Genomic DNA, 25,460 nt, shown 5'->3' with positions numbered 1-25,460 from the left:
ACTATTGTAGAACTGCACGTAGAGAGATCCATGGTGCGTCCATTGACACTGTGTTAGGCCATGGTCGAAATGTCCGCCTAAAAAAACACTGGTGGACATTGCACACATTTGAATGTCCTGGCGGCACTAGGACAGCTCAGAAATGCATTGCCATCTAATAGACGGCAATGCATTTCCGAGTGGAATCTGCATAAAGAATAGACATGTTCTTTCTGTGGACTTCGGAATCGGGAATTATGTGGCACAAACATTTATATCAGTAATTCCGCCACGTGCACGGTGCAGCAAAATCCCAACATCTGTTTACGACACCTGAAGGACCATGCAACGTAGAATTTGACACAGGATGTGTTGGGGGGGGGGGGGGGACTTTTATGGGTGCTGTAGAATGGATTCATGAAACCCATTATAAAAATAAAAAAAAAATAAAAAAATAAAAAACTAGTATCTGCTTTGTAGGTAGATACCATTGCTATACATATTGAGGGACATTTATCAATGTTTGCTTATGTATTCTTTTTTTTTTGTAATTTTTTCCTTACTTTTTTTTTTGCTTATGTGTGACGTATTTATCAACTGGTTTCAGCCTGTTGATAATTTTCTTTCACGTAAGCAATTTTTCCTTTTTTACTTTGGTAGTAGATTTTTCTGCTCCATGTTTGAGCTGGAGTAAATTTAGTCAATTTTTAACGCTGTTGCGACTTTTTTTTGCGCAGTTGCGACTGTCGCAGTTAATAAATACCTGACTACCCGTAGTCCATTTTAAAATTATTACTACATAGTAAATTTTAGGAAAACTTGCTTTTCTCGCTTTCCAGTCAAAATGTCACACGAAAAATCGAGTAGTCGCAGTTGAGACAATTTTGCGACAATTATAGTAAAGAAAACCTGACTAAACCCGTTGATAAATGTCCATAATTGTGATACAAAGTATGTTTTATATGTCACTCTTTATAAAACTGTTTTATGCCCCCCCCCCCCGAAAAAACTAAAATAAAAACAGACTTTGCCATTGAGTTCTGTTGAACTCAATGATAAAATGTCCTTTGGTTCACACACAGCTGCCTTTTTCAAGAAACAGCGCCACTCTTGTTTTTAGCTTGTATGTGGTATTGCAACTCGGCTCCACTGATGTGTACATAGTTGAATTGTAATATGCCACACAGGTGTGCTGCTTTTTTTGGAAACAAAACAAGAAATAAAAAGTTTTTGGTTTTCTTATGGTAAATAATCCCTTTATAAGGTTACACTTGTGAACATTTTCAGCCATTTACGTGCCAAAACAAATTTTAGAACGTAATTCGGAATGTATTTTGGGTTCTAAATGGCTCAGAAAAAAAAAGCTTGTGCTACAGTCCAAAAAACTTCCAGTGTCCTTAGACACTATATTTTACGGCTCAATAAGTCAAAAATGTCAGATGTTATTGCTTAAAAAAATATTTTTTGAGCTGTAAAACATGGTCCTAAAATCTTACGTTCACATAGCCTTTAGGTTTCCGGAGTTTTTTTTTTTTTTTTAATAACTCTTGAGTTCTTGTCTTCTCCCTCTATAGCATACCATAAGTTGCAGTTTTGCAACAGTTGGAGGCACCCTGGTTAGGGAACAATGTTCAATAGTGATAAATGTATATACCAGTAAGGCACCACACTGCACTGGCAGGGGGGCATTTACTAAATTTATCTTGGTATGAAGCACAAGCTGTGTCACAGATGTAGGGCAACCCCCATCAGGAACAGAAGCAAATGGTAAGTAGTTTAGTCTGAAACATTTGTTGAGTGTTTTACAATAAGGCATGTTAACAATAAAAAATAAAACATTTAAAAGCCACGACAGAACAGCAAGTCTGATAGGAATTTTTTTTATGTTATTCCAATAAAAAATACATTCATACAGAAATATAACAATCTTGCAAAAAAAAACAATTTTCAAATAAAATCTTGTAAAACAAAAAAAAAAACGGTTTTCATTTTACAAAAATCTTACAAAGATTCTTCAGATAACAGGGTGTTCAAAATAAAATTAAAATAAAAAAAAATCACTAATAAAAAAACTTTTTTTTCCCCAAATTTCAAGCAAATGTAGATTTTCCCCACCCCCGCCCCCTATTCAGCTTGACTGAGGCTCAGTTATCACCTGAACAGAGTGTATTTTCTTATGAAGTAAATTATAGGCATTCACATACGGGGAGGATCCACCTTATTCAAAAGAATGCCGATGGCATTTTACAAGCAAGACAAGCCAGTGCATATTGAAGCACCTTTGTTTATCTCCTTGTGATTATTATGGCTAAACTTTGAGCACTTCAAAAAAGGAAAAAAAAAAAAAAAACTATTCAGAAATGCTACTAGTCTCTGGCTATATACAAAGACTATTTTTCTCGCCTTGTCCACACAAGAATGTGAAACTGGAAAAAGCGGAAGAGCCAGCTAAACTGGTTTTATGCCAAAACCAAACTGAAAATGACAATTTACTTACACAGTAAGTTTAAAAAGCAAACTGTTATTAGGCCAATACGTTTAAGACACTTTTTTATTTTGTTTCATTTAGTACATGTACCTTTAAAAAGGTATATATAAAAAAAAAAAAAAACTGCCGTAAACAGCAAGTCACACATTAAAGACAGCATGGTCAATTCGATTGCTTCGTTGTGCTGCTGTCAGACTTCGGGGAAAGCAAAATCATGGTTAGTAAAAAATTTGCACTTTCAAACTGTTCTTGTAGGAGAGAAAAACTTAAAAAAAAACTTTCTGATTTGCAGAACACTAAAACATAGGAGCCATGTCTACAAATTGGCACAATTCCTTATGGGTATTGCATTGTTTTGCAGAGTAGAGATATCAGGAGTCTGGAAATCAGTAAATTTCAGGTCTCTTCTGGAACAAATATTTATATTCTTTCTTGTGCTTTCCATTACTTTGTTTTTTTTATTGATGGCCTCTAAGAATAGGACGATACCTGACTGGTGGGACACCAACAGACTACCGCTGCTTTTGCAAACAGCTGATCGGCGGGGTGTCAGACCCAACCAATTGAATCAGATATTGAAAGCCCTAGAAACCATTTTAACCCAAAAAAGGGGAACAGGCTCTAGACCCTCTACACGCAAGTCTTGTGGCCACATCCTAGATGGTATTCACAAAACTCAACGTCTGACTTCGGAATGGATTGTGCCGGCAGAAGCTGGTGAGTGACATCACTATCTGTGCATGCCCACTCCATCCACACAGACAAGTGTTTCCCAACCAGGGTGCCTCCAGTTGTTGCAGAACTACAACACCTAGCATGCCAAAGGCTATTCAGGTATGCTAGGTGTTGCAGTTCTATAACAGCTAGTGGCACCCTGGTTGGGGGAACACTGACAGATTGATGTCTATAATAGCCTATAATAGTGCTGATGTCTATCACTCCTAATACATTATGAACTCTTTTCGAGCAGGGTCCTCGTGCCTCTTATGGATTGTTGGTTACTATGCATCGACTAAAGCAAGGATGCAGGATATAAGGAATTCAAATGTTGAGAAAATAGTTAAAAAAAAATTTAAAAAAGAGAACATACGAAAAAGCCAATGATATGCTGTATTTAATGTGTGCATCTTCCTGCTACGACAATAGTAAGCCCCAATTGGTAGAAACACAAGTGGAACTTTTTGGGTTGCAAGATAATGCAGGATAAAGAATTTCTTTATCCGGCATTATCTTTTGGCAGACAATGGTTTAAATTTCTTTTATTTTTTTCATTTCTACTATGAGAAAATAACAAAAAGTGATAGTTAAAATCTACAATGCTCAGGATATCAACTTTAAAGTTTATTCTACAGGTTTTTTTTTCTCTGTTTAGACATTAAATAACATATTACAAAAATATATATATATTTATTCAAACTCTTAATACAGATCTTAACACTCAGTGACCTAAGACTACATAGGCTTGCACCCAAATAATTTTCCCCCCAAAAAATTTCCTCCTTAAAAAAAATAAAAATAAAAATATGAATAGCTACAGGCCTAGTACATTTTCAGCTGTAGAGTGCACGTTTATCGTGTAGCGGAGACTGACTGAGGAGAGAAAAAAAAAAATGTTGCCAGTTTTTACATTTGCTTTGGTGGATTGTGGGACTTAAATAGAATACAGACAAAAGAAGGAGAGGGAAAAAATAAAAAACAAATAAAAATAAAGGAGAGTTAACCTTCCAAACAAACACATTTTGTACCTTGACAAGTATATGAGCAGTTTACATATTAAGTGCATGTACACATACATTTGTGCAAGTTTCATGTAGAGCAGGTGTAAGCGATAGTTCTGAACAGATCAGTGTGTTCCGAAAAGCAGATTACTATAACATGAGCGTTCAACATAGTACAGGAAAGAATGGACACACATACACGAGAGCCAAAAAGTGTTAAAAAGCCTTCGGCCGTATGCCTTGATTATTTTTTTTTATACTATTATGTTGCTTATAAAATGATACAATATGGAACCATATTCTGAGGCGATTGGATGCTATGGATTGCACCTTTTTTTACAACATAAAACCCATGTGTGTCCGAAGAAGAAAAGGGAAGAAAAAAAATGATAAAAAAAAAAAAATAGTAAAAGAAAGGAGTACAACCCTGGGTGACAACAGAGCCTTAAGTAAGCTTACATCACTTAAACCCCTGTATATGACCCCCATCCATCACTGGAGAAGGCCACTTGCATAAGGCACCATTTTTAAGGACAACAGTGCGTTAACAGCTAGAAAAACCGGAAATTAGTCCTCAAGGCATAAATAATAGAAAAAATTAGCTGCATGAGAAAAATCAGTTTTTAAGCTATAGTGGTGTTTTCCACTTTTTTTTTCTTCTTTTTTTGATTTTTTTTTTTTCCTTTTAATTCTATACATAAGTAATGTAACAACAGACCAATTGTATTTTTAGCTGCTCTCAACTGGAATCATAACTGCAGTCCTGATTAAATTATGGAGAAGCGTACACATTTCCCCTGAACCATGCAATACCTTTCTATTATAATGAAGTTATAGTTGTGTTATAATTGTAAATACACAGCTTATACAATGGGTTACAAACAATCGTTGTAGCCAGTAGAAACAAGCTACTTGACACATTGCACGTTTAATAGCTGCACCAGACAACAAAAGCTCCTCTCACACAGGAAAGGGATCAATCCCCTTTTGAGGAGTCATGGCTTCCTTTTATTTTAGAAGCCGACCTCCCCCAAGTAGAATGATTGATGGTTGTCCCATATAACAAGAGTATGCAATAGCATACAAAACATTCAAACCGTTTATTTTTAATTTTTTTTTTTGTTATTTTTCTTTTAAACCTTTTTTGTTGTTTGTTTCTAATCCCTTGCAACTGAACTCAACCAGACGAAGAAAAACAAAACAAAAAAAAAAAAACAAAAAAAAACTAAACGAGGTCTTCAACATTCAGACATTGGCTCCTTGTCACCATTCAGTCACCCAAACATTAACATTCTCAGTGCACATGCTCACGGCGACGGCTTAGTCAAGCCACTCAGAAGATCAAGCACCAATAGTGCACGGGCCCAGGCAGCTCCAGAAGTAGCACTGTATGGTTGCTATGCCGCATCTCACACGATTGATAAGCCCTGCAAAGCCCCTTGAAGAAGTGAGGTCTTGAAGGCAATTGGTTAGGGTGCAAATTGGCATGCTTTGGCTGGAACTTGCATCCCTCGCACAAGGCAATTCAACCTTGAAGTCGCTTTTAACCACGTGACTTCCTCATTCATATGTGTCGCTTCATGTGCAGAGCCAAGTGATCCGACCTGGAGAAACATCTGGAGAAGAAGAAAAACTCATGTTAGAGTCAACATGACTAGAATGAAGAAAACACAATACTTAAGTCCCGCTAAAGTTCTACACTTTAACCAATACTCAGCCATGATGAAGACTACCAATCCAATGATCAGCCATGATAAAGAGCAACCCAACCAATGATCAGCCATGATTAATGGTTTTAATGCAACTGATAGAGGTTGTGGGTTTAGACTAATATGTAATGTACTGGCAGTAGTGGTGGCATCTATGACAGTGTTGGTTCTCGATAGAGAGATACCAAAACTTTACCTCCATGCCCTCTATCTTATAGGGGCCTACATAGAACTTTCTTTATAATTAAAGCCCAGGTTAGGAATATAAGGGTCTTACTTGTCACAATGTGTGCACTTGAATGGTTTGGCACCAGTGTGTTTTCGGAAGTGTCTGGTCAGTTCATCACTTCTTGCAAAACGCCACGTACAACCTTCCCAGGAACATCTGTAAGGCTTCTCTCCTACAAAAGATTAATACAAACAAGGTTAAGTATGACTAATTCCAGGGTGCAAACCAGATAGGTGCAACACAAACTTGTGTCTGAGCTTCATGCAAATGTGTGATCTCATTAAATGGCCTTGTTAGCGACGCAATAAACAAGTCCCATTGTTGTCTTCACTAAACTCAATCAAGAAGAAAAACTTGACAAGACTCCAAGGGAATGCAATCGCCTATTGAATCAAGCTAGACACTGACAACACCATCAAGTCAACACAATGAATGTCTATTGTAACATGTTGTGTATACATACAAACGAAGGAGGGAGGGAGGGGGAGAGATAATATTTAGGAGAAAGGGTCCAATACACATTAAATGTAAATTCTACTCTTTAATGAGTCAATACACAATAAGTAATGGAGGCATTGCAGGTATTAGTTGAGTAAATTTAGCTGAAAAGCGAAAATATATTATATAATATATATTATGTATATAAAAAAAAAATCTTAATATTTTATAGACTTTATATTAAGTGTATATATAACATATTATGGCATGTTGCAATTGCATTAGTGATAGGGTATGTTCACATGGAAGCAAAATGCTGCAGAGTTGTGAAAAGATTTTGGAAAGTCCCTTCTATAGCCAAGGTCGCCAAACTGTGGCCCACTAGATGTTGTTAAAGTACAACTCACAGCATGCCCGCACAGCTGTTGGCTGTCCGGTATGCTGTGCACTGTAGCTTTGCAACATCTGGAGGGCCACTGTATATAGCGAAGTCAAAATCTGTAACAAATCTGCAACATTTCAGCCGCATGGAGTTAAAATTTAGGAAAAAGTTTTTTTTCCTCATCTGATCCAGTGACAAGACTTTATAAAAGGAAAGAAATCAGGAAATTCATTGTTTGACTCCCTTTCCTGGAACCCTTCTGTAGTCATAGATCCAACCTCCCTACAGGAAGGAATGAGGAAGTACATTTCCCTAACAGAGGATTCTCTGTGACGTCACCGATGGACTTTGGGTTTACACCCTGTGGTTGTGCAATAACATTACAGGGATTCCCTCCTGTCAAGTCCCTTTTTGTACAGACAAAAAAGACAAGCACTGACCTGTATGAGTGCGCTGATGTGCTTTAAGATGTGAGCTCTTGGTGTAAACTTTCTTGCAACCGTTGAAGTGACACTTGTGGACGCGTTTCCTGCCGTCCGGTGACGTTTCTCCACCGCTGATCGGGCTACCTTGATCAGTCTTTATAAATGGACCAGGGCGCACTTTCCCAGGTGAATGGAGCTCTCCGGTGATAGTGTTCCACAAATGATAGGGAGACTCCTTACCCTGTTCGGGCGATGACGGTGGTGTAGTGATGGACGAACTAAAAGGTTCCGACTTGATCACTATGCCATTAATGGGGTCTGAGGTAAATTTGGAAGTTGGCGAAAGCTCCTCGGAGCTGTCCGATAAGTCGCTACTAAAGTCAGAGTTCAAACTATTGGTCTCTAGATTTTGACTGTCAGAGATGTCCTCCGTTTTGATACAGATAAGTTGGGGGTCGGGCTCCTCCTTTTTCTCGCATGCCAGAATAAATTTGGTCCAAAGCTCGTCTTCCCCGTTGAATTTAAATTCAGAGGCCGACACATAGCAAGGCTCACTTTGCAGGTAGCGCTCTAGTTCCAGGCAGGTCTAGAAGGTAAAAAAAATTGGAAGTGACAAGTTAGTCGATCACGTGTTCACACCTTTGCAGAACAGAACCTTTATTATTTTATGCATTTATTTGTTTTGCATGCAGCTATCAAAAAAAAAAAACTACAAACGTGGTTTGTCTGGCAATGAATGACACCCTCCAGTCGAAACACCGCACGAGCTTACTACCAGAGTTCTTACTTCCTTTTTAAGATAGCGATCTTAGCAAAACGATAATTTTGCAGAACCACCATACATGGAAATTGCAGAGCCGCACAAATTTAAGGAACCAAAGACCTCGCCTAACACACAGAGGCCCTATTTCTCCTTCAGACAACTTCTGGAAACCATACAATGGACAAGAATTTTAACTGCTAGCCAACAGTAGAAGCAGATGAGTCATCTGCATTCCTTTCACGTTACGCTGGAAGAGGGAAGAGAGAGAGAAAAAGCGAAGACTTCCTTTTGTACTGCTGACCAGAAGCCAAGAGGCTATGCTGGTAAATGCAAGGATTACTCAGTGCATTCTATTTTTAATTGAAAGGATCCATATTAGGTTTCTACTTTCACCGGTAACGTTTCACTTTCTCCCCACATAAAAATCTATGTCTTTCATCTGAGAACGTCCTCCCCCCCCCCCCTCTTTAGAAACGTCTGCCATTTGTTTCTGCAAAAACAACAACAAAAAAACTAAATAAAATAAAAAATAATCTAGGTGCTGAGTTCAGCCCTGTGGCCTCCAGACACAAGCCATCAAAATACCACACATATTTCCCCAGCGAGGAGCTGCCCCCCGGGAGTGCACATTTTTTCTTCTTTTACTGCGCTCTTCCATTTCCTCTTGTGGTCTTCTCGTTAATTCAAAGTAACGTCAACATTGCAACGAGGCCCCGAGAAGACAAACTAGAGAAATCAATGCCTTGGTTTATTTATTTTTTTCCCCCTATAACTGCACAACCGCTTTGCCGTTCGCTTGAGAAAATGCATTTTATTGATTCTTGGGTGGTGGAAGGGAATAGAAAAGGGGGCTGGGTCGACAATTGATTGTGATGTTGTTAAACTTTAATAATCTAGCTGCTTTACATTCGCCATTATGCAAAAGTACCCACGGGGAGAAGATGGGGCTCTGTGATAGTTTAAATGTCTCTGCAGGCTTTCTGGGAAGGAGAGCTGGCTCCGTGCCCACATCTAAAATGCCCCAAGGAAGCTACTGAGATCAATTTCAATCTCGCACACACACACTAGATCTGCCTCTTTGATGGCAGAAGCAAGAAGAGGAGAAGAGGAGGAGGACGACGGGGAGGAGGGGGGGATGCATAGAATTAAGCAGGAATGTGAAGGTTGTAACACTTTGGTGTGCAGCTCCCCAAACAAACAAGACGTTGGATATCTCTCTCTTATTTGCTTACAAAGTAAACAAGGCATAAAAAACAAACAAAAAAAAAACAACAAATGCAAAACGGGGCCAGCCGCTAAGATGGTGCCACCGTAAAAGGTGAGCTTGGAAAATAAAGTGCAAAAATAAAAGTAATACGTATATATTTTACAGGATCCCCCCCCCCCCCCCCCGATAACTGTTGCGTGCACAATCGACATCGAGACACGATCGACATCTAATTCGGGTGTCGATAAGATTGTTCACTACCAGGGTGCACGGATGAGTACGTTTGTATGAAGTTATACAGTCACGTTACTTATGGTCAAACATTTGTCCGGATGTCACATAGCAACATCTAAACATTGCACGAATGTCAGCCGGGGGGGGGGGGCTCACTTATTTTTCCCAAACGGTGTTGAAAAAAAAAACTACAACTCCCAGCATGCTGCCAATGCTGTGTTATGGAGAGACGTCACGCTTAGGTTATGTTTCCAAACCAAGGTGCCTCCGGCTGTTGCAAAACTACAACTCCCAGCATGATGACAATACTGTGTTACCGAGGGACGTCACGCTTAGGTTATGCTTTACAGTAGTGTTTCCAAACCAAGGTGCCTCCGGCTGTTGCAAAACTACAACTCCCAGCATGCCCGGACAGCCGTTGGCTGTCCGGGCATGCTGGGAGTTGTAGTTTTGCAACATCGTTTGCAAAACACCGCTTTAAAGGGTTATTCGGAAGTATTTATCAATGCATAAAATATATATACACAATAATAATATTTTTTTAGGGAGAAATGACAGGACTGTTTTAGGTACCCCGGCTGTGCCATTTGGACCATGTTTGCGCCGGCAAAGTTTTGCCAAACGGTTGCACGGTTACTAGCGAAACCCAATCCGAGCTTTTGATTGACGCGGCACCGAGCTGTCAGTGCAAATCACTAGAGCTGCCCTAGGATCCTCTCTAAATACAGTTCTCTAGATAGAGTATACACCGTCGGATGCAATAACGCCGAGCGCGCATCTGAATATTTTTAGAATTTTTATTTCAAATTATTATTATTTTTAAAAAAAATGTTTTTTTTTTTTTTTTTTTTTTACCTGTTGCCAATATTCCTCCAGAGACGGCAAAGCGGAGAAGTAGCCGGTGTCGTGCACGATCTGAAGCTCCTGGAAAATGCTGCACATCGGTAGAACATCCATGATCTACGGATCGGAAGGAGAGAGCAGAAAATCCTAACCCGAAATAAAAAGAGGCTCTTAAGGTTTTCTTGCAAAACCAGATCTGCTACCATATATGTCGCAATAGGGAAACATACAATCCAGAGCTTGCAAAACCCAAAAAAAAATCACCACCAAAAAAAAAATATATATATTAAAAAATATAGATATTATTTCTATATAGATATATAGATATAAAAAATAAAAAGGTATAGATCCCAGCAGAATGCAATTGCAAGTCCTCCAGGTTTTCATGCAAATGTCATTGCATAGCAATTAAGGAAGAAGGAAGGAAAAAAAAAATCCCCCAGTACTGAAGAAGAGACTATGACAACTCCTCCTGGAGCTCAGGACTTGCTCAGTGGCGCTGACAATATTTGCAAACACTGAAGTGACTGCAAAATGTAAACCCCTGCGAAACTTCCCTATTCAAACCTTCCAAGGCAGCCCAGCACTGCCCCCCTCCGCCCCACGTGATCCCATTACGCCGGCTCAGTAGGGCGGCCAATGAGCGCCCGCCCGCTTCCTCCTTCGTTCGCCTATGATGTCAGGCGTGACCAATAGGCGCGTCCGGCGCTCCGGGGAAGCCTCTGGCGTGACGACATCGTTTCGTAAGGTGAGCCGCGATTGGTCAGATTCGAAATTTCAAGCCCCCTCCCGGGAGAAGTGGGAGGGGCTATCTATTTTTAGCCAGGTATATAAGCCGGGAACGGCGGAGGAGACAGTTACAGTGCGGTCAGTGGCCGCTGAGAGCGCCTGTGAGATGCGGGCTATGTGCTATAGTCTGTCATGACAGAACGTGTATACAGTACATATTTTTTTAACTTAACTCAATTCTACACATATAACTATAGTTATCACGATAGAGCGCGACTCCATTTTGACCCCTTATTCTAGTTTGAGTGTGAAAGGTCAAGTAGTCGTCAGACCGGTATGTCATTGCCCCATGACGCAGGTCAATAGCCGATAAGGCGCGCACTGTCTTTCAGCCGGAGTGACTTTACTAACAATGTCCGTGTTAATAAAAGAGAACAAAAAAAAGTATATATGCCGCTCCCCTCCCCCGTCACAAAATGGCGCCTGTCTTGTTTACTTCATGGAGTATCATTCATTCCAGCAGGGGGCGGTGCTCTCCCCCTTCCCCCTCATGAAGTGAAGTTATGGCTGACACTGACGAGTTCCCCTTTCAGTAGAAGGGAGAGAATCCTGTCACGTTGTCCTTCATGTGTTTTGTCATATAGTAAAATATATAAAAGCATTCGGTCCTGTCAGGGAGGTGTGATGGCGGCCAGATAATGAAATAAAAATATAATGACGTGACTCCTATCTGTTACTGGGAAAGCTGGGTGAATGACACGACCTAGATTTGCCATTGTGGCTTTTGCAGGGTTTGTTGCTGTAACACAGTGTTTCCCTACCAGGTTGCCTCCAGCTGTTGTAAAACTACAACTCCCAGCATGCGGCTGTCCGGGCATGCTGGCAGTTGAAGTTTTGCAACAGCTGGAGGCACCCTGGTTAAGAAACACTGTATTATGGAAACCAACCTTGCAAAGCCACAATGGCCGCTCTACAAACTGGAGTTGTAGTTTTAGCTGGGTGACTGACAGTCTAGAGCAGCTATTGTGGCTTTTCAGCATTTGTTGCTATAATGCAATGTTTTCCAACCAGGGTGCCTCCAGCTGTGGCCAAACTACAACTCCCAGCATGTCCGGACAGCCTTTGGCTGTCCGGGCATGCTGGGAGTTGTAGTTTTGCCACAGCTGGAGGCACTCTGGTTAAGAAACACTGTATTATGGCAACCAAGCTTGCAAAGCCACAATGGCCGCTCTTGGTTGTCAGCCACCCAGCTTTGCCAGGAGCAGATAGGAGTCATGTGATTATATTTCACGAGCACTGTATTTATCTCAGACCATTGCAACCATTTAATAAATTTGGCGAATGTACACATTACCACCATACAAATTAAAGGTGTACAGTAACTACAAATCCCAGCACATCTCAGCCTGGACATGCTAGGAGTTGTAGTTTTTGCTGGGCGACTGACAGTCTATTGTGGCTTTGCAGCATTTGTTGCTATAATGTAGTGTTTTCCAACCAGGGTGCCTCCAGCTGTTGCAAAACTACAACTCCCAGCATGTCCGGACAGCCTTCGGCTGTCCGGGCATGCTGAGTGTTGTAGTTTTGCAACAGCTGGAGGCACCCTGGTTGGGAAACATTGCAGTAATAGATCGAGACACATGCATAGTTCAGGAGTCTTGGAAAGCTGGGCTAACGCTGTGGCTGAAAAAAAAAGTATAACTTCTGGTATGTTGCAGAGACATATGAAAAGTTTTGATTGTTTGGGGTCCAAGTGTTCACACCCAGACAGATCACTAGAACGAGACAGGAGAAGTGCATGCTAAGGGTTGTGTTCACATCTATACCACAGCAGTACATTACCACACACATACCACAAATATATGTACCAGACAACACCAATTTGGCTCAACGTTGCGGTTTTTTTTTTTGCATACTTTTTTTGTGATATATATTTGTATAAAATTGCATACTTTTTTGAGGGTATACGTTTGTATACGATTGCATGTTTTTTTGTAAAACTACCGTATATACTCGAGTATTAGCCGTTCCGAATATAAGCCGAGGCCCCTTATTTCACCCCAAAAACCCTGGAAAACCTATTGGCTCGAGTATAAGCCTAGAGTGGGAAATACATCATCATCCCCCCCCCCCGGTCATCATACCCCCCCCAGTCATCATCCCGCCCTCATCTGTCATCATCCTGACTCCCACTGTCATCATCCAGACCCCCCCATCACTTCTGTCATCATCCAGACCCCCCTCATCCCCCCATCATGCAGATCCCCCCATCCCTCCTGATATCATCTAGACCCCCCTCATCCCCCATCATACCGATCCCCCTTGCCCCCATATCATTATCCAGATCCCCCTCATACCCCCCTGTCATCATCCAGACCGCCCTCTCTTGTTCTCTACTCACCTCCTCTGTTGCAGCTCTGTCAGTCCTTCCCTAGCAGCCGTCTAACGTCGCTGCAGGGACCATCCGACTTCTAGTGGGGAGGGTGAGCCAGTCCGGGCCGTCCATCTTGACCGAGAGGCCTTCTTCTCCGCTCCGGGCCGGCCCTGGACTAGTGACGCTGCATTGACGCTGCCGCGTAGGGACGTCACGGACATCTGCTGCGCACGGACGTCCCTGCACAGCGGCGTCAATGCAGCGTCACTAGTTCAGGGCCGGCCCGGAGCGGAGAAGAGGGCTTCCTGGTCAAGATGGACGGCCCGGACCGGCTCACCCTCCCCATTAGAAGTCGGACGGTCCCTGCAGCATAGATGGGCGACGATGGACGTCCCGGCCCATCCCCTCGCCACTCACACCACGGAATTCCGCTGGCGGAAGCACATTACCAGGGAATTTATCAAGGGTGATGAACTATTTTTCTACACCAGTGTTTCCCAACCAGTGTGCCTCCAGCTGTTGCAAAACTACAACTCCCAGCATGCCCAGGCTGGGATTTGTAGTTTTGCAATATCTGGAGGCACACTGGTTGGGAATCACTGGCTTGCACCTTACGTTTGTGTGGTGGTAATGTGTATGTGCGCCATATTTATTAAATGGTTGCGTAGCATGTGATAAATACAGTGCTATTGAAATATTATTATGTGACTCCCATCTGTTCCTGGGAAAGATGGGTGACTGAGGACCTAGAGCGGCGATTGTGACTTTTGCAGTGTTTGCTTTCATAATGCAGTGTTTCCCAGCCAGTATGCCTCCTGCTGTAGCAACACTGCAGCCTTTGGACAGCCTTTGGCTGTCCCGACATTCTGGGAGTTATAGTTTTGCAACTGCTCACTGTTCATGTCAGCAAAGTGTGCACGTGTGTATTTACATGGACAGTAATCTATCTGCATATGTGATGCTGCAGATTTCAATGTAAACTAAATGATTGAACACAGCTATAAATCTGTGCAGGATACTGTATGTGTGACTCCATGCTTAGGCCATGTTCAGGGAGTGTAAAATGTGCGGAACGTCTGCATGGAAAACATGTGCAAACACCCCACAGAACTGAATAATTCGATGGGCTGTAGGACAGCTTGGAAATTAGAATGGATGTATATTCTTTTTGCAGATGCCTTAATCGGGATTTCCGCCACAGAAACATCAGCCCCGGAAATTCCAATTGGATAGGGGATAAGATGTCTAAGCGCCGGAGTACCCCTTTAAATAAGGTCCATCACAGCATGATCAATGATGAGGTATAAATAATGTAGAAACAGTACATAATATATGACAAATACCGGACAGGCTTGTTTCCTGAGGGAGACCTCCAGTCCCTTCAGGATGCGTTTAGATGTCCGGTAAGTGATAAGTATGAAGGGGCCGGAGCGCTACTGGTAGCTGGTAGTAGTAACAGAGTAAAAAGAAGTCACATAAATTTCATAGGTAGGATAACATTTCTATTAAAGTAATAAATAGAAGTCTCTGAATAAGGAATGTAGATGGGGCACTCACCAGACTGGTCATCTAACAGAATGCTTTATTGAAGAACTTGCATGTAGAACTTAAAAAACTTCAGTGCATGATGGACAGGTGAGTAGCAGCAGGGCTACCTGGGCGGGCGATGGTGCCACTGTGCGCGAAAGGCACCATTGCCCGTGCTTTTCATGATAGTGAGCACCACTTGGGGTTGTTATTACAGAGCCATGTGAACTAGCACCTGGTTTGCTATTCAGGAGTGCGGATTGATTTTGGTGGAAGAGCTGTGCCCAGTCAACTGTTTCCTCCCCATTTTCTAATAAATAGAAGTACGAAATCTAGCCATAGCCTACGTATATGAAATCTAGCCATAGCCTACGTATATGAAATCTAGCCATAACCTACGTATTTGAAATCTAGCCATAGCCTACGTATATGAAATCTAGCCATAGCCTACGTATATGAAATCTAGCCATAGCCTACGTATATGAAATCTAGCCATAGCCTACGTATATGAAATCTAGCCATAGCCTATGTATATGAAATCTAGCCATAGCCTACGTATATGAAATCTAGCCATAGCCTACGTATATGAAATCTAGCCATAGCCTACGTATATGAAATCTAGCCATAGCCTACGTATATGAAATCTAGCCATAGCCTACGTATATGAAATCTAGCCATAGCCTACGTATATGAAATCTAGCCATAGCCTACGTATATGAAATCTAGCCATAGCCTACGTATATGAAATCTAGCCATAGCCTACGTATATGAAATCTAGCCATAGCCTACGTATATGAAATCTAGCCATAGCCTACGTATATGAAATCTAGCCATAGCCTACGTATATGAAATCTAGCCATAGCCTACGTATATGAAATCTAGCCATAGCCTACGTATATGAAATCTAGCCATAGCCTACGTATATGAAATCTAGCCATAGCCTACGTATATGAAATCTAGCCATAGCCTACGTATATGAAATCTAGCCATAGCCTACGTATATGAAATCTAGCCATAGCCTACGTATATGAAATCTAGCCATAGCCTACGTATATGAAATCTAGCCATAGCCTACGTATATGAAATCTAGCCATAGCCTACGTATATGAAATCTAGCCATAGCCTACGTATATGAAATCTAGCCATAGCCTACGTATATGAAATCTAGCCATAGCTTACGTATATGAAATCTAGCCATAGCCTACCTATATGAAATCTAGCCATAGCCTACGTATATGAAATCTAGCCATAGCCTACGTATATGAAATCTAGCCATAGCCTACCTATATGAAATCTAGCCATAGCCTACGTATATGAAATCTAGCCATAGCCTATGTATATGAAATCTAGCCATAGCCTACGTATATGAAATCTAGCCATAGCCTATGTATATGAAATCTAGCCATAGCCTACGTATATGAAATCTAGCCATAGCCTACGTATATGAAATCTAGCCATAGCCTACGTATATGAAATCTAGCCATAGCCTACCTATATGAAATCTAGCCATAGCCTACGTATATGAAATATAGCCATAGCCTACCTATATGAAATCTAGCCATAGCCTACGTATATGAAATCTAGCCATAGCCTACGTATATGAAATCTAGCCATAGCCTACGTATATGAAATCTAGCCATAGCCTACGTATATGAAATCTAGCCATAGCCTACCTATATGAAATCTAGCCATAGCCTACGTATATGAAATCTAGCCATAGCCTACGTATATGAAATCTAGCCATAGCCTACGTATATGAAATCTAGCCATAGCCTACGTATATGAAATCTAGCCATAGCCTACGTATATGAAATCTAGCCATAGCCTACGTATATGAAATCTAGCCATAGCCTACATATGAAATCTAGCCATAGCCTACATATGAAATCTAGCCATAGCTAGGGGGAGCACAGAGGAGTGCTAGCCCACCCTCACTTACTGGACTTTGTTCATGCATGTGCTTCAGCTTGGACAAGGCCATGATTTTATAAGCCATGATTTTTATAAAAAGGAATTCACATTTTCTTAAGAAGTATATTAGAAAGGTTGATGTTTTGCCAGAAGTACAAGTTTTTGAATCTGACAGTGCCCAGTGACAGTGACAGCAATGTCTAAAATGCCGGTCTATAATAAATCTGCTCCATTGTATTGTTTTTTTAATAATATTTAAAGCGTACCTGTCAGATCACCCAAAAAAAAAAAAACTGTTATATGTTGCTCAGTATCTCATCCTGATCATGTTCATATCATTTTTATGTGTCTATGACCTATATTTCTCTCTTTCTGAATTACCTTACTGTTGTTGACTAGGAGCAGGGGGGTGGGTCCCTTTGTTCTCCTCAATTAATAACCACTCTCCCTCCCTCACTCTCCTCAGTTACTGGTCTTGGGAGTGAGCATTTGTAACCCTTTCCTTTCTGGTTTTATGCTATACACACACATGCTGTGTGCTTACAGCTTTTGCAAAACTACAGCTCCCAGCATGCCCACACATCCTTTGAGTTGTAGTTTTGCAACAGCTGGAGGCATATGTTTGGTAAAACTCAGATTTACAGCAGTGTTGCTGCAGGCTGTGTTCCTCCTACTGTTGCAAAACTACAACTCCCAGCATGCCCACACATCATTTGCCTGCGCAGGCATGCTGGGAATTGTAGTTTTGCCACAGCTGGAAGCATATGATTGTAGTCCCCCTGTATTAGATACACACACACACACACACACACACACACATTGACTTTATTTATTCATACACATGCACATTACCTAGACACAGATTTACACACATACATATATATCCACACACATATATACATGCAGGGACACTTACTTTTTAAACAAAAAAATCCTCCATTCAGTCCCCATCTTTCATCAGCTTCTTTCATCATCTGCTCACAGGCAGCAGTGTACTCCTGCCCCTCCCCCTTCTCCTCACATGAGGAGAATGTGAAGTAAACACAGACAGTAAGGGAGCCGATCACAGCAGCTTTAGATCTGTAGACCTGTCAATCATGAAGTGTGTCCATGACGTAGGTGATGACCAGTGGACACGGCCAGGCTGGTATGTATCCCACAAGGCGGGGGGGGGGGGCAGTTGTTTGACTGGCTTTTTCAGTATGAAATACTGAATTTTTTTTTTTAATGAAAGCAATTTCAAAACCTATTGGTTTTGCATGCTTTACAACAAATCAAAAGCTTTTATATCTGACAGTGCCCATATAATGTACATAATCTACACCTAAATCCGCTGCAGAAAAGCCACACTGAAGCCGCACCCCATGAAGCCCTGATGGTTTGGGGCAGATGTTCTGCAGCAGATTTTCCACTTTGGGGAGTCTGCAGCATTTAGCCTGCATGTGGTCATACTCTTACAGGTCCGGAAAAAAATAAAAATCGATAATACAGCTGTGTACATGAGACCTTACTTGAATGTTTCTGTGGTTGCTATGGCAAAAATACAAATAGTGGGAATTGTTTGGGGCAAAGATAATGAATTCTTTCTTTATTCAGAGACAAAATATGCCTTCTAATGGATGAATTGAAATTCCATGGATGTATCTTTTCGACCTAATTTAGGAACAACCAATTATATTCGGTTTAGCATGGAAAATAAAGTTCTTTAATGATTATGCTATAGCCTTCTAAATCTGAATTAAGATTGTCTTAGCAGCTGAGGCAATCCTCATTAACATCTCATTACGGCTACAGACTTATTCAATCAGATGTCTATTTTTGAGTCTCTGAGCTGATATTTTTTAATTATATGTTCATTTCCAAGTAAATTTGGTGGCGATATGAAGATAACAATGATAATTATGCTCATCCTATTAATGCTTATTATCTCCGTATTTCTAGCTTTCAGTTAATGGAGTATTTGAGAATTTTGTCCAAACTCTTCTGTGGAGTATAATCTCCTCCTCAGTTTATTTATCACATTCCATAAGTATCCGTCATCTCTACACGTTTTATTTCCTTTTGTAGACACAGAATTCTAAAATAGCTCCAAACATATTTTTCATAATAAGGGAGAAATTCCATCGTCTTGCCCAAGCCTCGCTCAGCCATCGAACGTGACCAAAGTCCTGTTTATTGTTATAGTAGTGTTTAAACCTTTTTCACTTTCCGTTTTATGGCTAAAATAAACTCCTACATGGCCATATGAAAACGGTTTTAGCATTGGCCGCCCTCCAACATAAAATCATGAACCCTTGAACTTATTCTTGTATTTGCACTATTTGAATATGGAAATGCAATATCCAGTGGCTGCTGTGAACCTCTAATGGAAACCCAGCAAAATTATAAACCGAAGACAGAACACCCAGAAAACCGTTTTTAGAACACTCCTATTGGTTCTAAAAGTTCTATGAACCATGGCTGTAATATAGCCATAAAACGTGTCCATTATATAGTTGTGTAAAAACAGCTTTAGGGTATGGTCACACATAGCACATCCGAAGTGTATTTGATGCTGTGGATGCGCTACTGTAGAGATATCCTATAGGGTGGGCTGTCACTTCTGAGACCAGTTTGTATCAAAAGGTGGGGGTCTCCTGGCTTACGGGCGCAGCTGGCCTCGCTCGTAGACATTAGGTCCTCTTACTCACCCTTACATATATGTCATGTCCTTGGCTCACAATGTCTCCCTCATGGGTTTTTCAGGGGACTTGTACATACACAAGTTTTCATTATGTAAAGACCTACCACTTGTTAGTCTGTCGAATGTCTCAGACGCTATGTACTTGTGAACTTATATGGTTATTGTTAAGTTCCTTGTTTGACTCAATTGTTGTGTCTTGAAAATTCATAAATAAAGAATTGATAAAAAAAAAAAGGTGGGGGTCTGAATACTGAGAGGTAAGAGACAGGCTGCATTCTGGAGAAATCTATATCTATCTATCTATCTATCTGTATATTGCTGTGCTAGTGCTGTATGCACAGGAGCTGAAATCTGTTGTCTCTAGCATTTTACATAGTACCGTATTTTTCGCCGTATAAGACGCACTTTTTCTTCCCCAAAACTGGGGGGGAGGGGGCTTAAAGTTGGTGCGTCTTATAAGGCAAATACACACCTATCGGGTCAGTCCCTGCGGCCATCAACGGCCGGGACCCGCGGCTAATACAGGACATCACCGGTCACGGTGATGCCCTGTATTAGCCCTTCAGATAAGGCTATCAAAGCTGACCGCCGCGTCTAAAGCGTAAGTGACACTAACCAGGCTGCTCAGTTGGGCTGTTCGGGACCGCCGCGGTGAAATCGCGGCGTCCCGAACAGCTTACAGGACACCGGGAGGGACCTTACCTGCCTCCTCGGTGTCTTCTCCGTGCTGGGATCCCATGCATGGCCGGCGCTCTCCTTCGACGTCATCACGTCGTCGCACACGCTGTCCTGTCATCCAATAGGAGCGGCATGCGTAGCGATGTGATGATGGCGACGGAGAGCGTGGATCCCGGGGAAGAAGACGTCCTGAGCGTCGGGGACACCACGGGGACGCAGCGACAGCGATGGAGCGACATCCAGGGCAGTGATGACGAGCGGTGACGGGTCCGGAGCGGCGGGGACACGTGAGTATTACCTCCTATCCAGCGGTCTTCAACCTGTGGACCTTCAGATGTTGCAAAACTACAACTCCCAGCATGCCCGGACAGCCAACGGCTGTCCGGGCATGCAGGGAGTTGTAGTTTTGCAACATCTGGAGGTCCGCAGGTTGAAGATCACTGTTGGGTTCAGAATCTTTTTTTTTTAGATTTTGCACCTTTACAATTGGGTGCGTCTTATATGCCGGTGCGTCTTATAGGGCGAAAAATACGGTATTATACATTTCTTTGTCGATTTGCTATGTATAAGTTGCCAAACATTTTTTTATGTCTTACAATTACAGTATTGGCCTACTGGACTTACAGTGTTGTTTATCCTCAGATTGTTGTAATTTTGGCATTCCTATAACATTTGAAATGCCCATAAACTAATAACTAATAGATCCTTGGTAAAAAGCAGCATAACAATATCAATAATGCCAAATGTAGTTGTTATAAAAAGACATGAAATATAACATTTTAGGAATGAAACTGGTTTAAAAATAGAACAAAGTCTTGTTAAATCCAAGGGTGGGTACTCAAATAACAAAAATGTTTTTGAAGTGGTTTTACAGGGAGATGGGGGGGGGGGGGAGGGGGTCACAGATTCCATTTCAATCTGTTTTCAATCTATATGGTTCATTTTTCCCATTAATAGCCCTTATTCTCCACAGATGTTCCACTCACTGTCCACCTGCGTTGCTACAGTTCTAAAGTTACACAATCTACAGGAGAAGAAGGACAACCACAAGTCACCTTTGACTCAGCAGACTTATGTATTTGCTTATGTGTCACGATGATGTCAGTGTGTTCTAGGTGTGTGAATGACTAGGTCTGACCTCTTGCTCACTGGGAAATGAGTGAAGGTGCAATGAAATGTTCTTAATGACTTTTTGTTCTTCTAGACTGACTCAGTTGTGTCCTGTTGGAAGAGACACCTTTGTCTTGTCACCTATAATTCCCGGTTGCTTAGATCTGAAGGAATTTAGCCCAAAACAGTGGGCTATGTCTGGTATTACAGCTCAACCCCAATGAAGCAAAGGGAATGAGCTCAGCTTAAAGGGCCTATCACGCGGGGCTATTATTGGCCAAACAAGCCGACGAATGACCAATTATTTGTTCATTGCGTGAATCTCTGGGATAGTGTGATTTCTTGTCTCAGAAACAGGTTGAAGAGACGAATGGCTGGGGACCAGAAGAAGAAGAACCGGAGCAGGGGATCAGGAGTAGGTAAGTATATATATTTTTCTTTTTTTCTTCTTTTTTTTTTTTTCACCAGGGCCCTGGCCTAAATTTTTGCTGTATCGCCAAAATACTCCATTAAGATTTACAGTAGAATAAAACATGGTAAATAATGGTAATGGTAAACATGACATGTAAGGCTTTATGGTATTTTACACAACTGGAATATCCCAGTCTTCATCACTTCTTGTGCCATCAACTGTACTAGGTTCAATGACACAAACATAGTGGATCCCATTAAAGGGGTAGTCCAGTGAAAAGCAATTTTTTTTAATCAACTGGTGCCAGAAAGTTAAACAGATTTTTAAATGACTTCTATTAAAACATCTTAATCTTTCCATTACTTATCAGCTGAAGTATGCCCCAAAAGAAGGTCTTTTCTTTTTAAATGTATTTTCTGTCTGACCACAGTGCTCTCTGCTGACACCTCTGTCCATATAATGAACTGTCCAGAGCAGGAGAGCTTTGCTTTGGGGATTTGGCAGCTCCTGATACAGACAGAGGTGTCAGCAGAGAGCAATGTGGTCAGACAGAAAATAAATGTAAAAAGAAAATAACTTCCTGTGGAGCATACAGCAGCTGATAAGTACTGGAAGGTATAAGATTTTAAATTAGAAGTAATTTACAAATCTGTTTAACTTTCGGGCACCAGTTGATTAAAAAAAAAAATTGCTTTTCACCGGAGAACCCCTTTAAAAATCAGTGCGACACATTAGGATCGCCTGGGAGCTGTTAGAAACTGTCAGAGCAGTCATGTTATATGACGCTAATATGAAGAGAGCAAAAAATAAATAATATTTGTATTTATCAGGCCTCAATGATATTGCATCCCTACTGAAATAGCTGAACGTTACTGCATGGTTCCATGGCTGCTGTGGACATTAACTAAGAACCATTGTTCTGGACAGTGAGATGTCAGTCCCCGTTTCTTTATCCCCGTTTCGGTTCCGTTCTTGCAGGCTGTAAACGGATTAAAAACGGTTTGAAAAAAATCCCATTCGTGTCAATGGGATTTTTTTACAATCCATTTCATCCGTTTGCTCACGTATGCACTCATTTCCAGAAAAAACGGCACATGCAGTATTTTTACTTCCGTCCAAAAAACGGAAGAAAAAACAGATACAGTAAATTTAACATTGAAGTCTATGGAGAACCGATGAGCCTTTAACCCCTTAAGGACCACAGGTTTTTCAGTTTTTGCACTTTCGTTTTTTCCTCCTCACCTTTTAAAAATCATAACCCTTTCAATTTTGCACCTAAAAATCCATATTATGGCTTATTTTTTGTGCCACCAATTCTACTTTGCAGTGACATCAGTCAAAAAAAATCGACGGCGAAACGGAAAAAAAAATCATTGTGCAACGATGATCGGGACACCGCATTTTCACTGCGGTGGTCCCGATCAGCCCCGCTGAGCAGCCGGGAAGGTTTTACTTTCGGTTTAGACGCGGCGTTCAACTTTGAACGCCGCATCTAAAGGGTTAATAGCACGCGTTAATAGCCCCGGGTCCTGGCATCAGATACATGCCGGGACTGACCCGATATGACGCGGGGTCACCGCGTGACGCCGTGTTATATCGCGGTAGCCGGCCAAGGCCGTAAATATACGTCCTTGGTCGTTAAGGTGTTAATGTCATCCATTTGCGAACATTTTTTCAATGCGTTTTTTGATCCGTTTTTACTTCTTTTTTTGTTTTTTTGGGGGGGTTTAATAACTGAACAATAACATATACAAATGGACAGCATCTGTTTGCATTCGTTATTATCCGTTTTTTTATAAAGTCCATTTTTATTTTTGACAGGAGAAGAACGGGACGGGTCTAGACGGCCTTGTGAATGCAGCCTAACTACGTGGATTTATTTCAGTGTTTTCCAACCTGTTTGGCTCCAACGGTTGCAAAACTACATCTCCCAGGATGCCAGGAGTTGTAGTTTTGCAACAGCTGGAGGCACACTGGTTGGGAAACACTACTGTGAGCCATGATGTGGTTTGGTATAGCTAGAATATTGTAAGCATTATTTTTGTTTTTGGTGAAAAGAAGTCCTTTCATTCATAAGAGGTAAGCAAATAGATGATGACACCTTTCCTGTGACTATGCAGTTTTTATAGTGTTGTCAAGCTGCCCAGACTAGTAGATGAGCTATACAATACATTTCACTCTGGTTCAGGTGGTATGTATATTGTTCCCTTGGGGTTTTTGTTTTTCTTTGCTTTAACAACCCACTTCCTTCTCTTGTTAATTGGGCCATACCATTCCCTGGTACAAACCATTTCACCAGGTCTATAATGTAAATAATTGTGGTAGATTTAAGGGTTAAACCATTAGGACACAGCCAATTTCCTTTTCTTTTTGCTTTTCAGTTTTTTCGTCCCCACCTTTTAAGAGCCATAACTCTTTTACTTATTTATGTTCAGACCCATATTAGGGATTGTTTTTTCCACAACTTTATAATGAAACTTTTCATTTTACCATAAAATATATGGCACAACCCAAAACAAATAGTTTGTGCTGGGAATTTGAAAAGAAAATCACAATTTAGCAAATTGGGTGTGTGGGGGGGGCGGGGGGGGGGTGTTACGCAGTGCAGTGCACTTAGTGGTAAACATGACATGTAATCTTTATTTTGTGGGTTGATACGATTAAAATGATACCAATGTTTACATGCTTTTCTATTATTTTACTACTTAACCATTAAGACTGCATTTTTTGTCTAAATTTGTCTCATGAAAGGTCGCAGACTGGCCCCGGGCAACATTTTCTGCAACATTTACATTTCACTACCATGAAGTGTTCTTTTTTAGATCACTTTGTGCAGTGGTCACTGATTTATCATATGTGACTTTTTGTGAAATGTTGCACCAGCCAGATTTAGAAGGGGCTGGTCAACCCCGCCTTATAGAACTATCAAAATGGCTCTGTGCGACAATTGTATTAAGGTCCGTGCGACATTTGATACAATTGTTGCACGGCCGCCACTTACTCTGCGACTTCTCAATTGTGTAACATAGAGCATAACTTAGTTTGATTCAGCGTCTGCAAAAATGATCAAAGTCTGTGCAACAATTGATAAATTTGGCGCACCGTCCCCTAAAAAGTATTGGAAGGATTAAGATTTTTTAATAGAAGTAATTTACAAATCTGTTTAACTTGATTTAAAAAAAAAAAAAGTTTTCCATGGGAGTACCCCTTTAATGGCTTTCATATAAATCAAAGAGATAACATTCTAAATAAATAAGGAAAGCTGGTCATGCATATTAAGTGGCAGATGACCATCTGATGGAGGATCCCCGATTCTTCCCCAGTGGCAGGAGAGAGAAAGATCAGGTATGTTGGATTTCTTTGGCCTAATTCTTTTATTCTCAGGAAGATGAACCCAACAGAGGAGCCTGGCAGCTACTATTTTCCTGTTCCATATTAAGAATTCACATGTATATGGAAATCGGGAAATATAGCAGTCGGCCAAAAGAGCATTCAGCAGACAATTATTTTAAAGGGGTACTCCGCCCATTTTATCCACTATCCAAAGGGACTCATGCGACCTCCCTGCTGCACACGGCACGCGTTTAGAGTGTTTGGTGGAGTGCCCCCTCAGTGCAGGTC

General features: G+C 41.2%; 1 protein-coding gene across 1 annotated transcript; it reads right to left on the bottom strand.

The window, feature by feature from the left end:
- Nucleotides 1-1,868: 1,868 nt before the first annotated feature.
- On the bottom strand, nt 1,869-10,926 carry KLF6 (KLF transcription factor 6). Its single transcript, XM_056519500.1, has 4 exons — nt 10,428-10,926; nt 7,384-7,954; nt 6,172-6,295; nt 1,869-5,801 (listed from the first exon to the last, which is right to left on the bottom strand). Exons 1-4 carry the CDS (start codon nt 10,527-10,529, stop codon nt 5,750-5,752), a joined length of 849 nt encoding a protein of 282 aa, XP_056375475.1. The 5' UTR covers nt 10,530-10,926; the 3' UTR covers nt 1,869-5,749.
- Nucleotides 10,927-25,460: the final 14,534 nt, after the last annotated feature.

This window comes from Hyla sarda, chromosome 5 (genome assembly GCF_029499605.1).
Source record: "Hyla sarda isolate aHylSar1 chromosome 5, aHylSar1.hap1, whole genome shotgun sequence".
In the NCBI taxonomy this organism is placed as follows: domain Eukaryota; kingdom Metazoa; phylum Chordata; class Amphibia; order Anura; family Hylidae; genus Hyla; species Hyla sarda.
The sequence above is the reverse complement of the archived record's forward strand: the minus strand, read 5'-3'. Positions and strand labels throughout refer to the sequence as shown.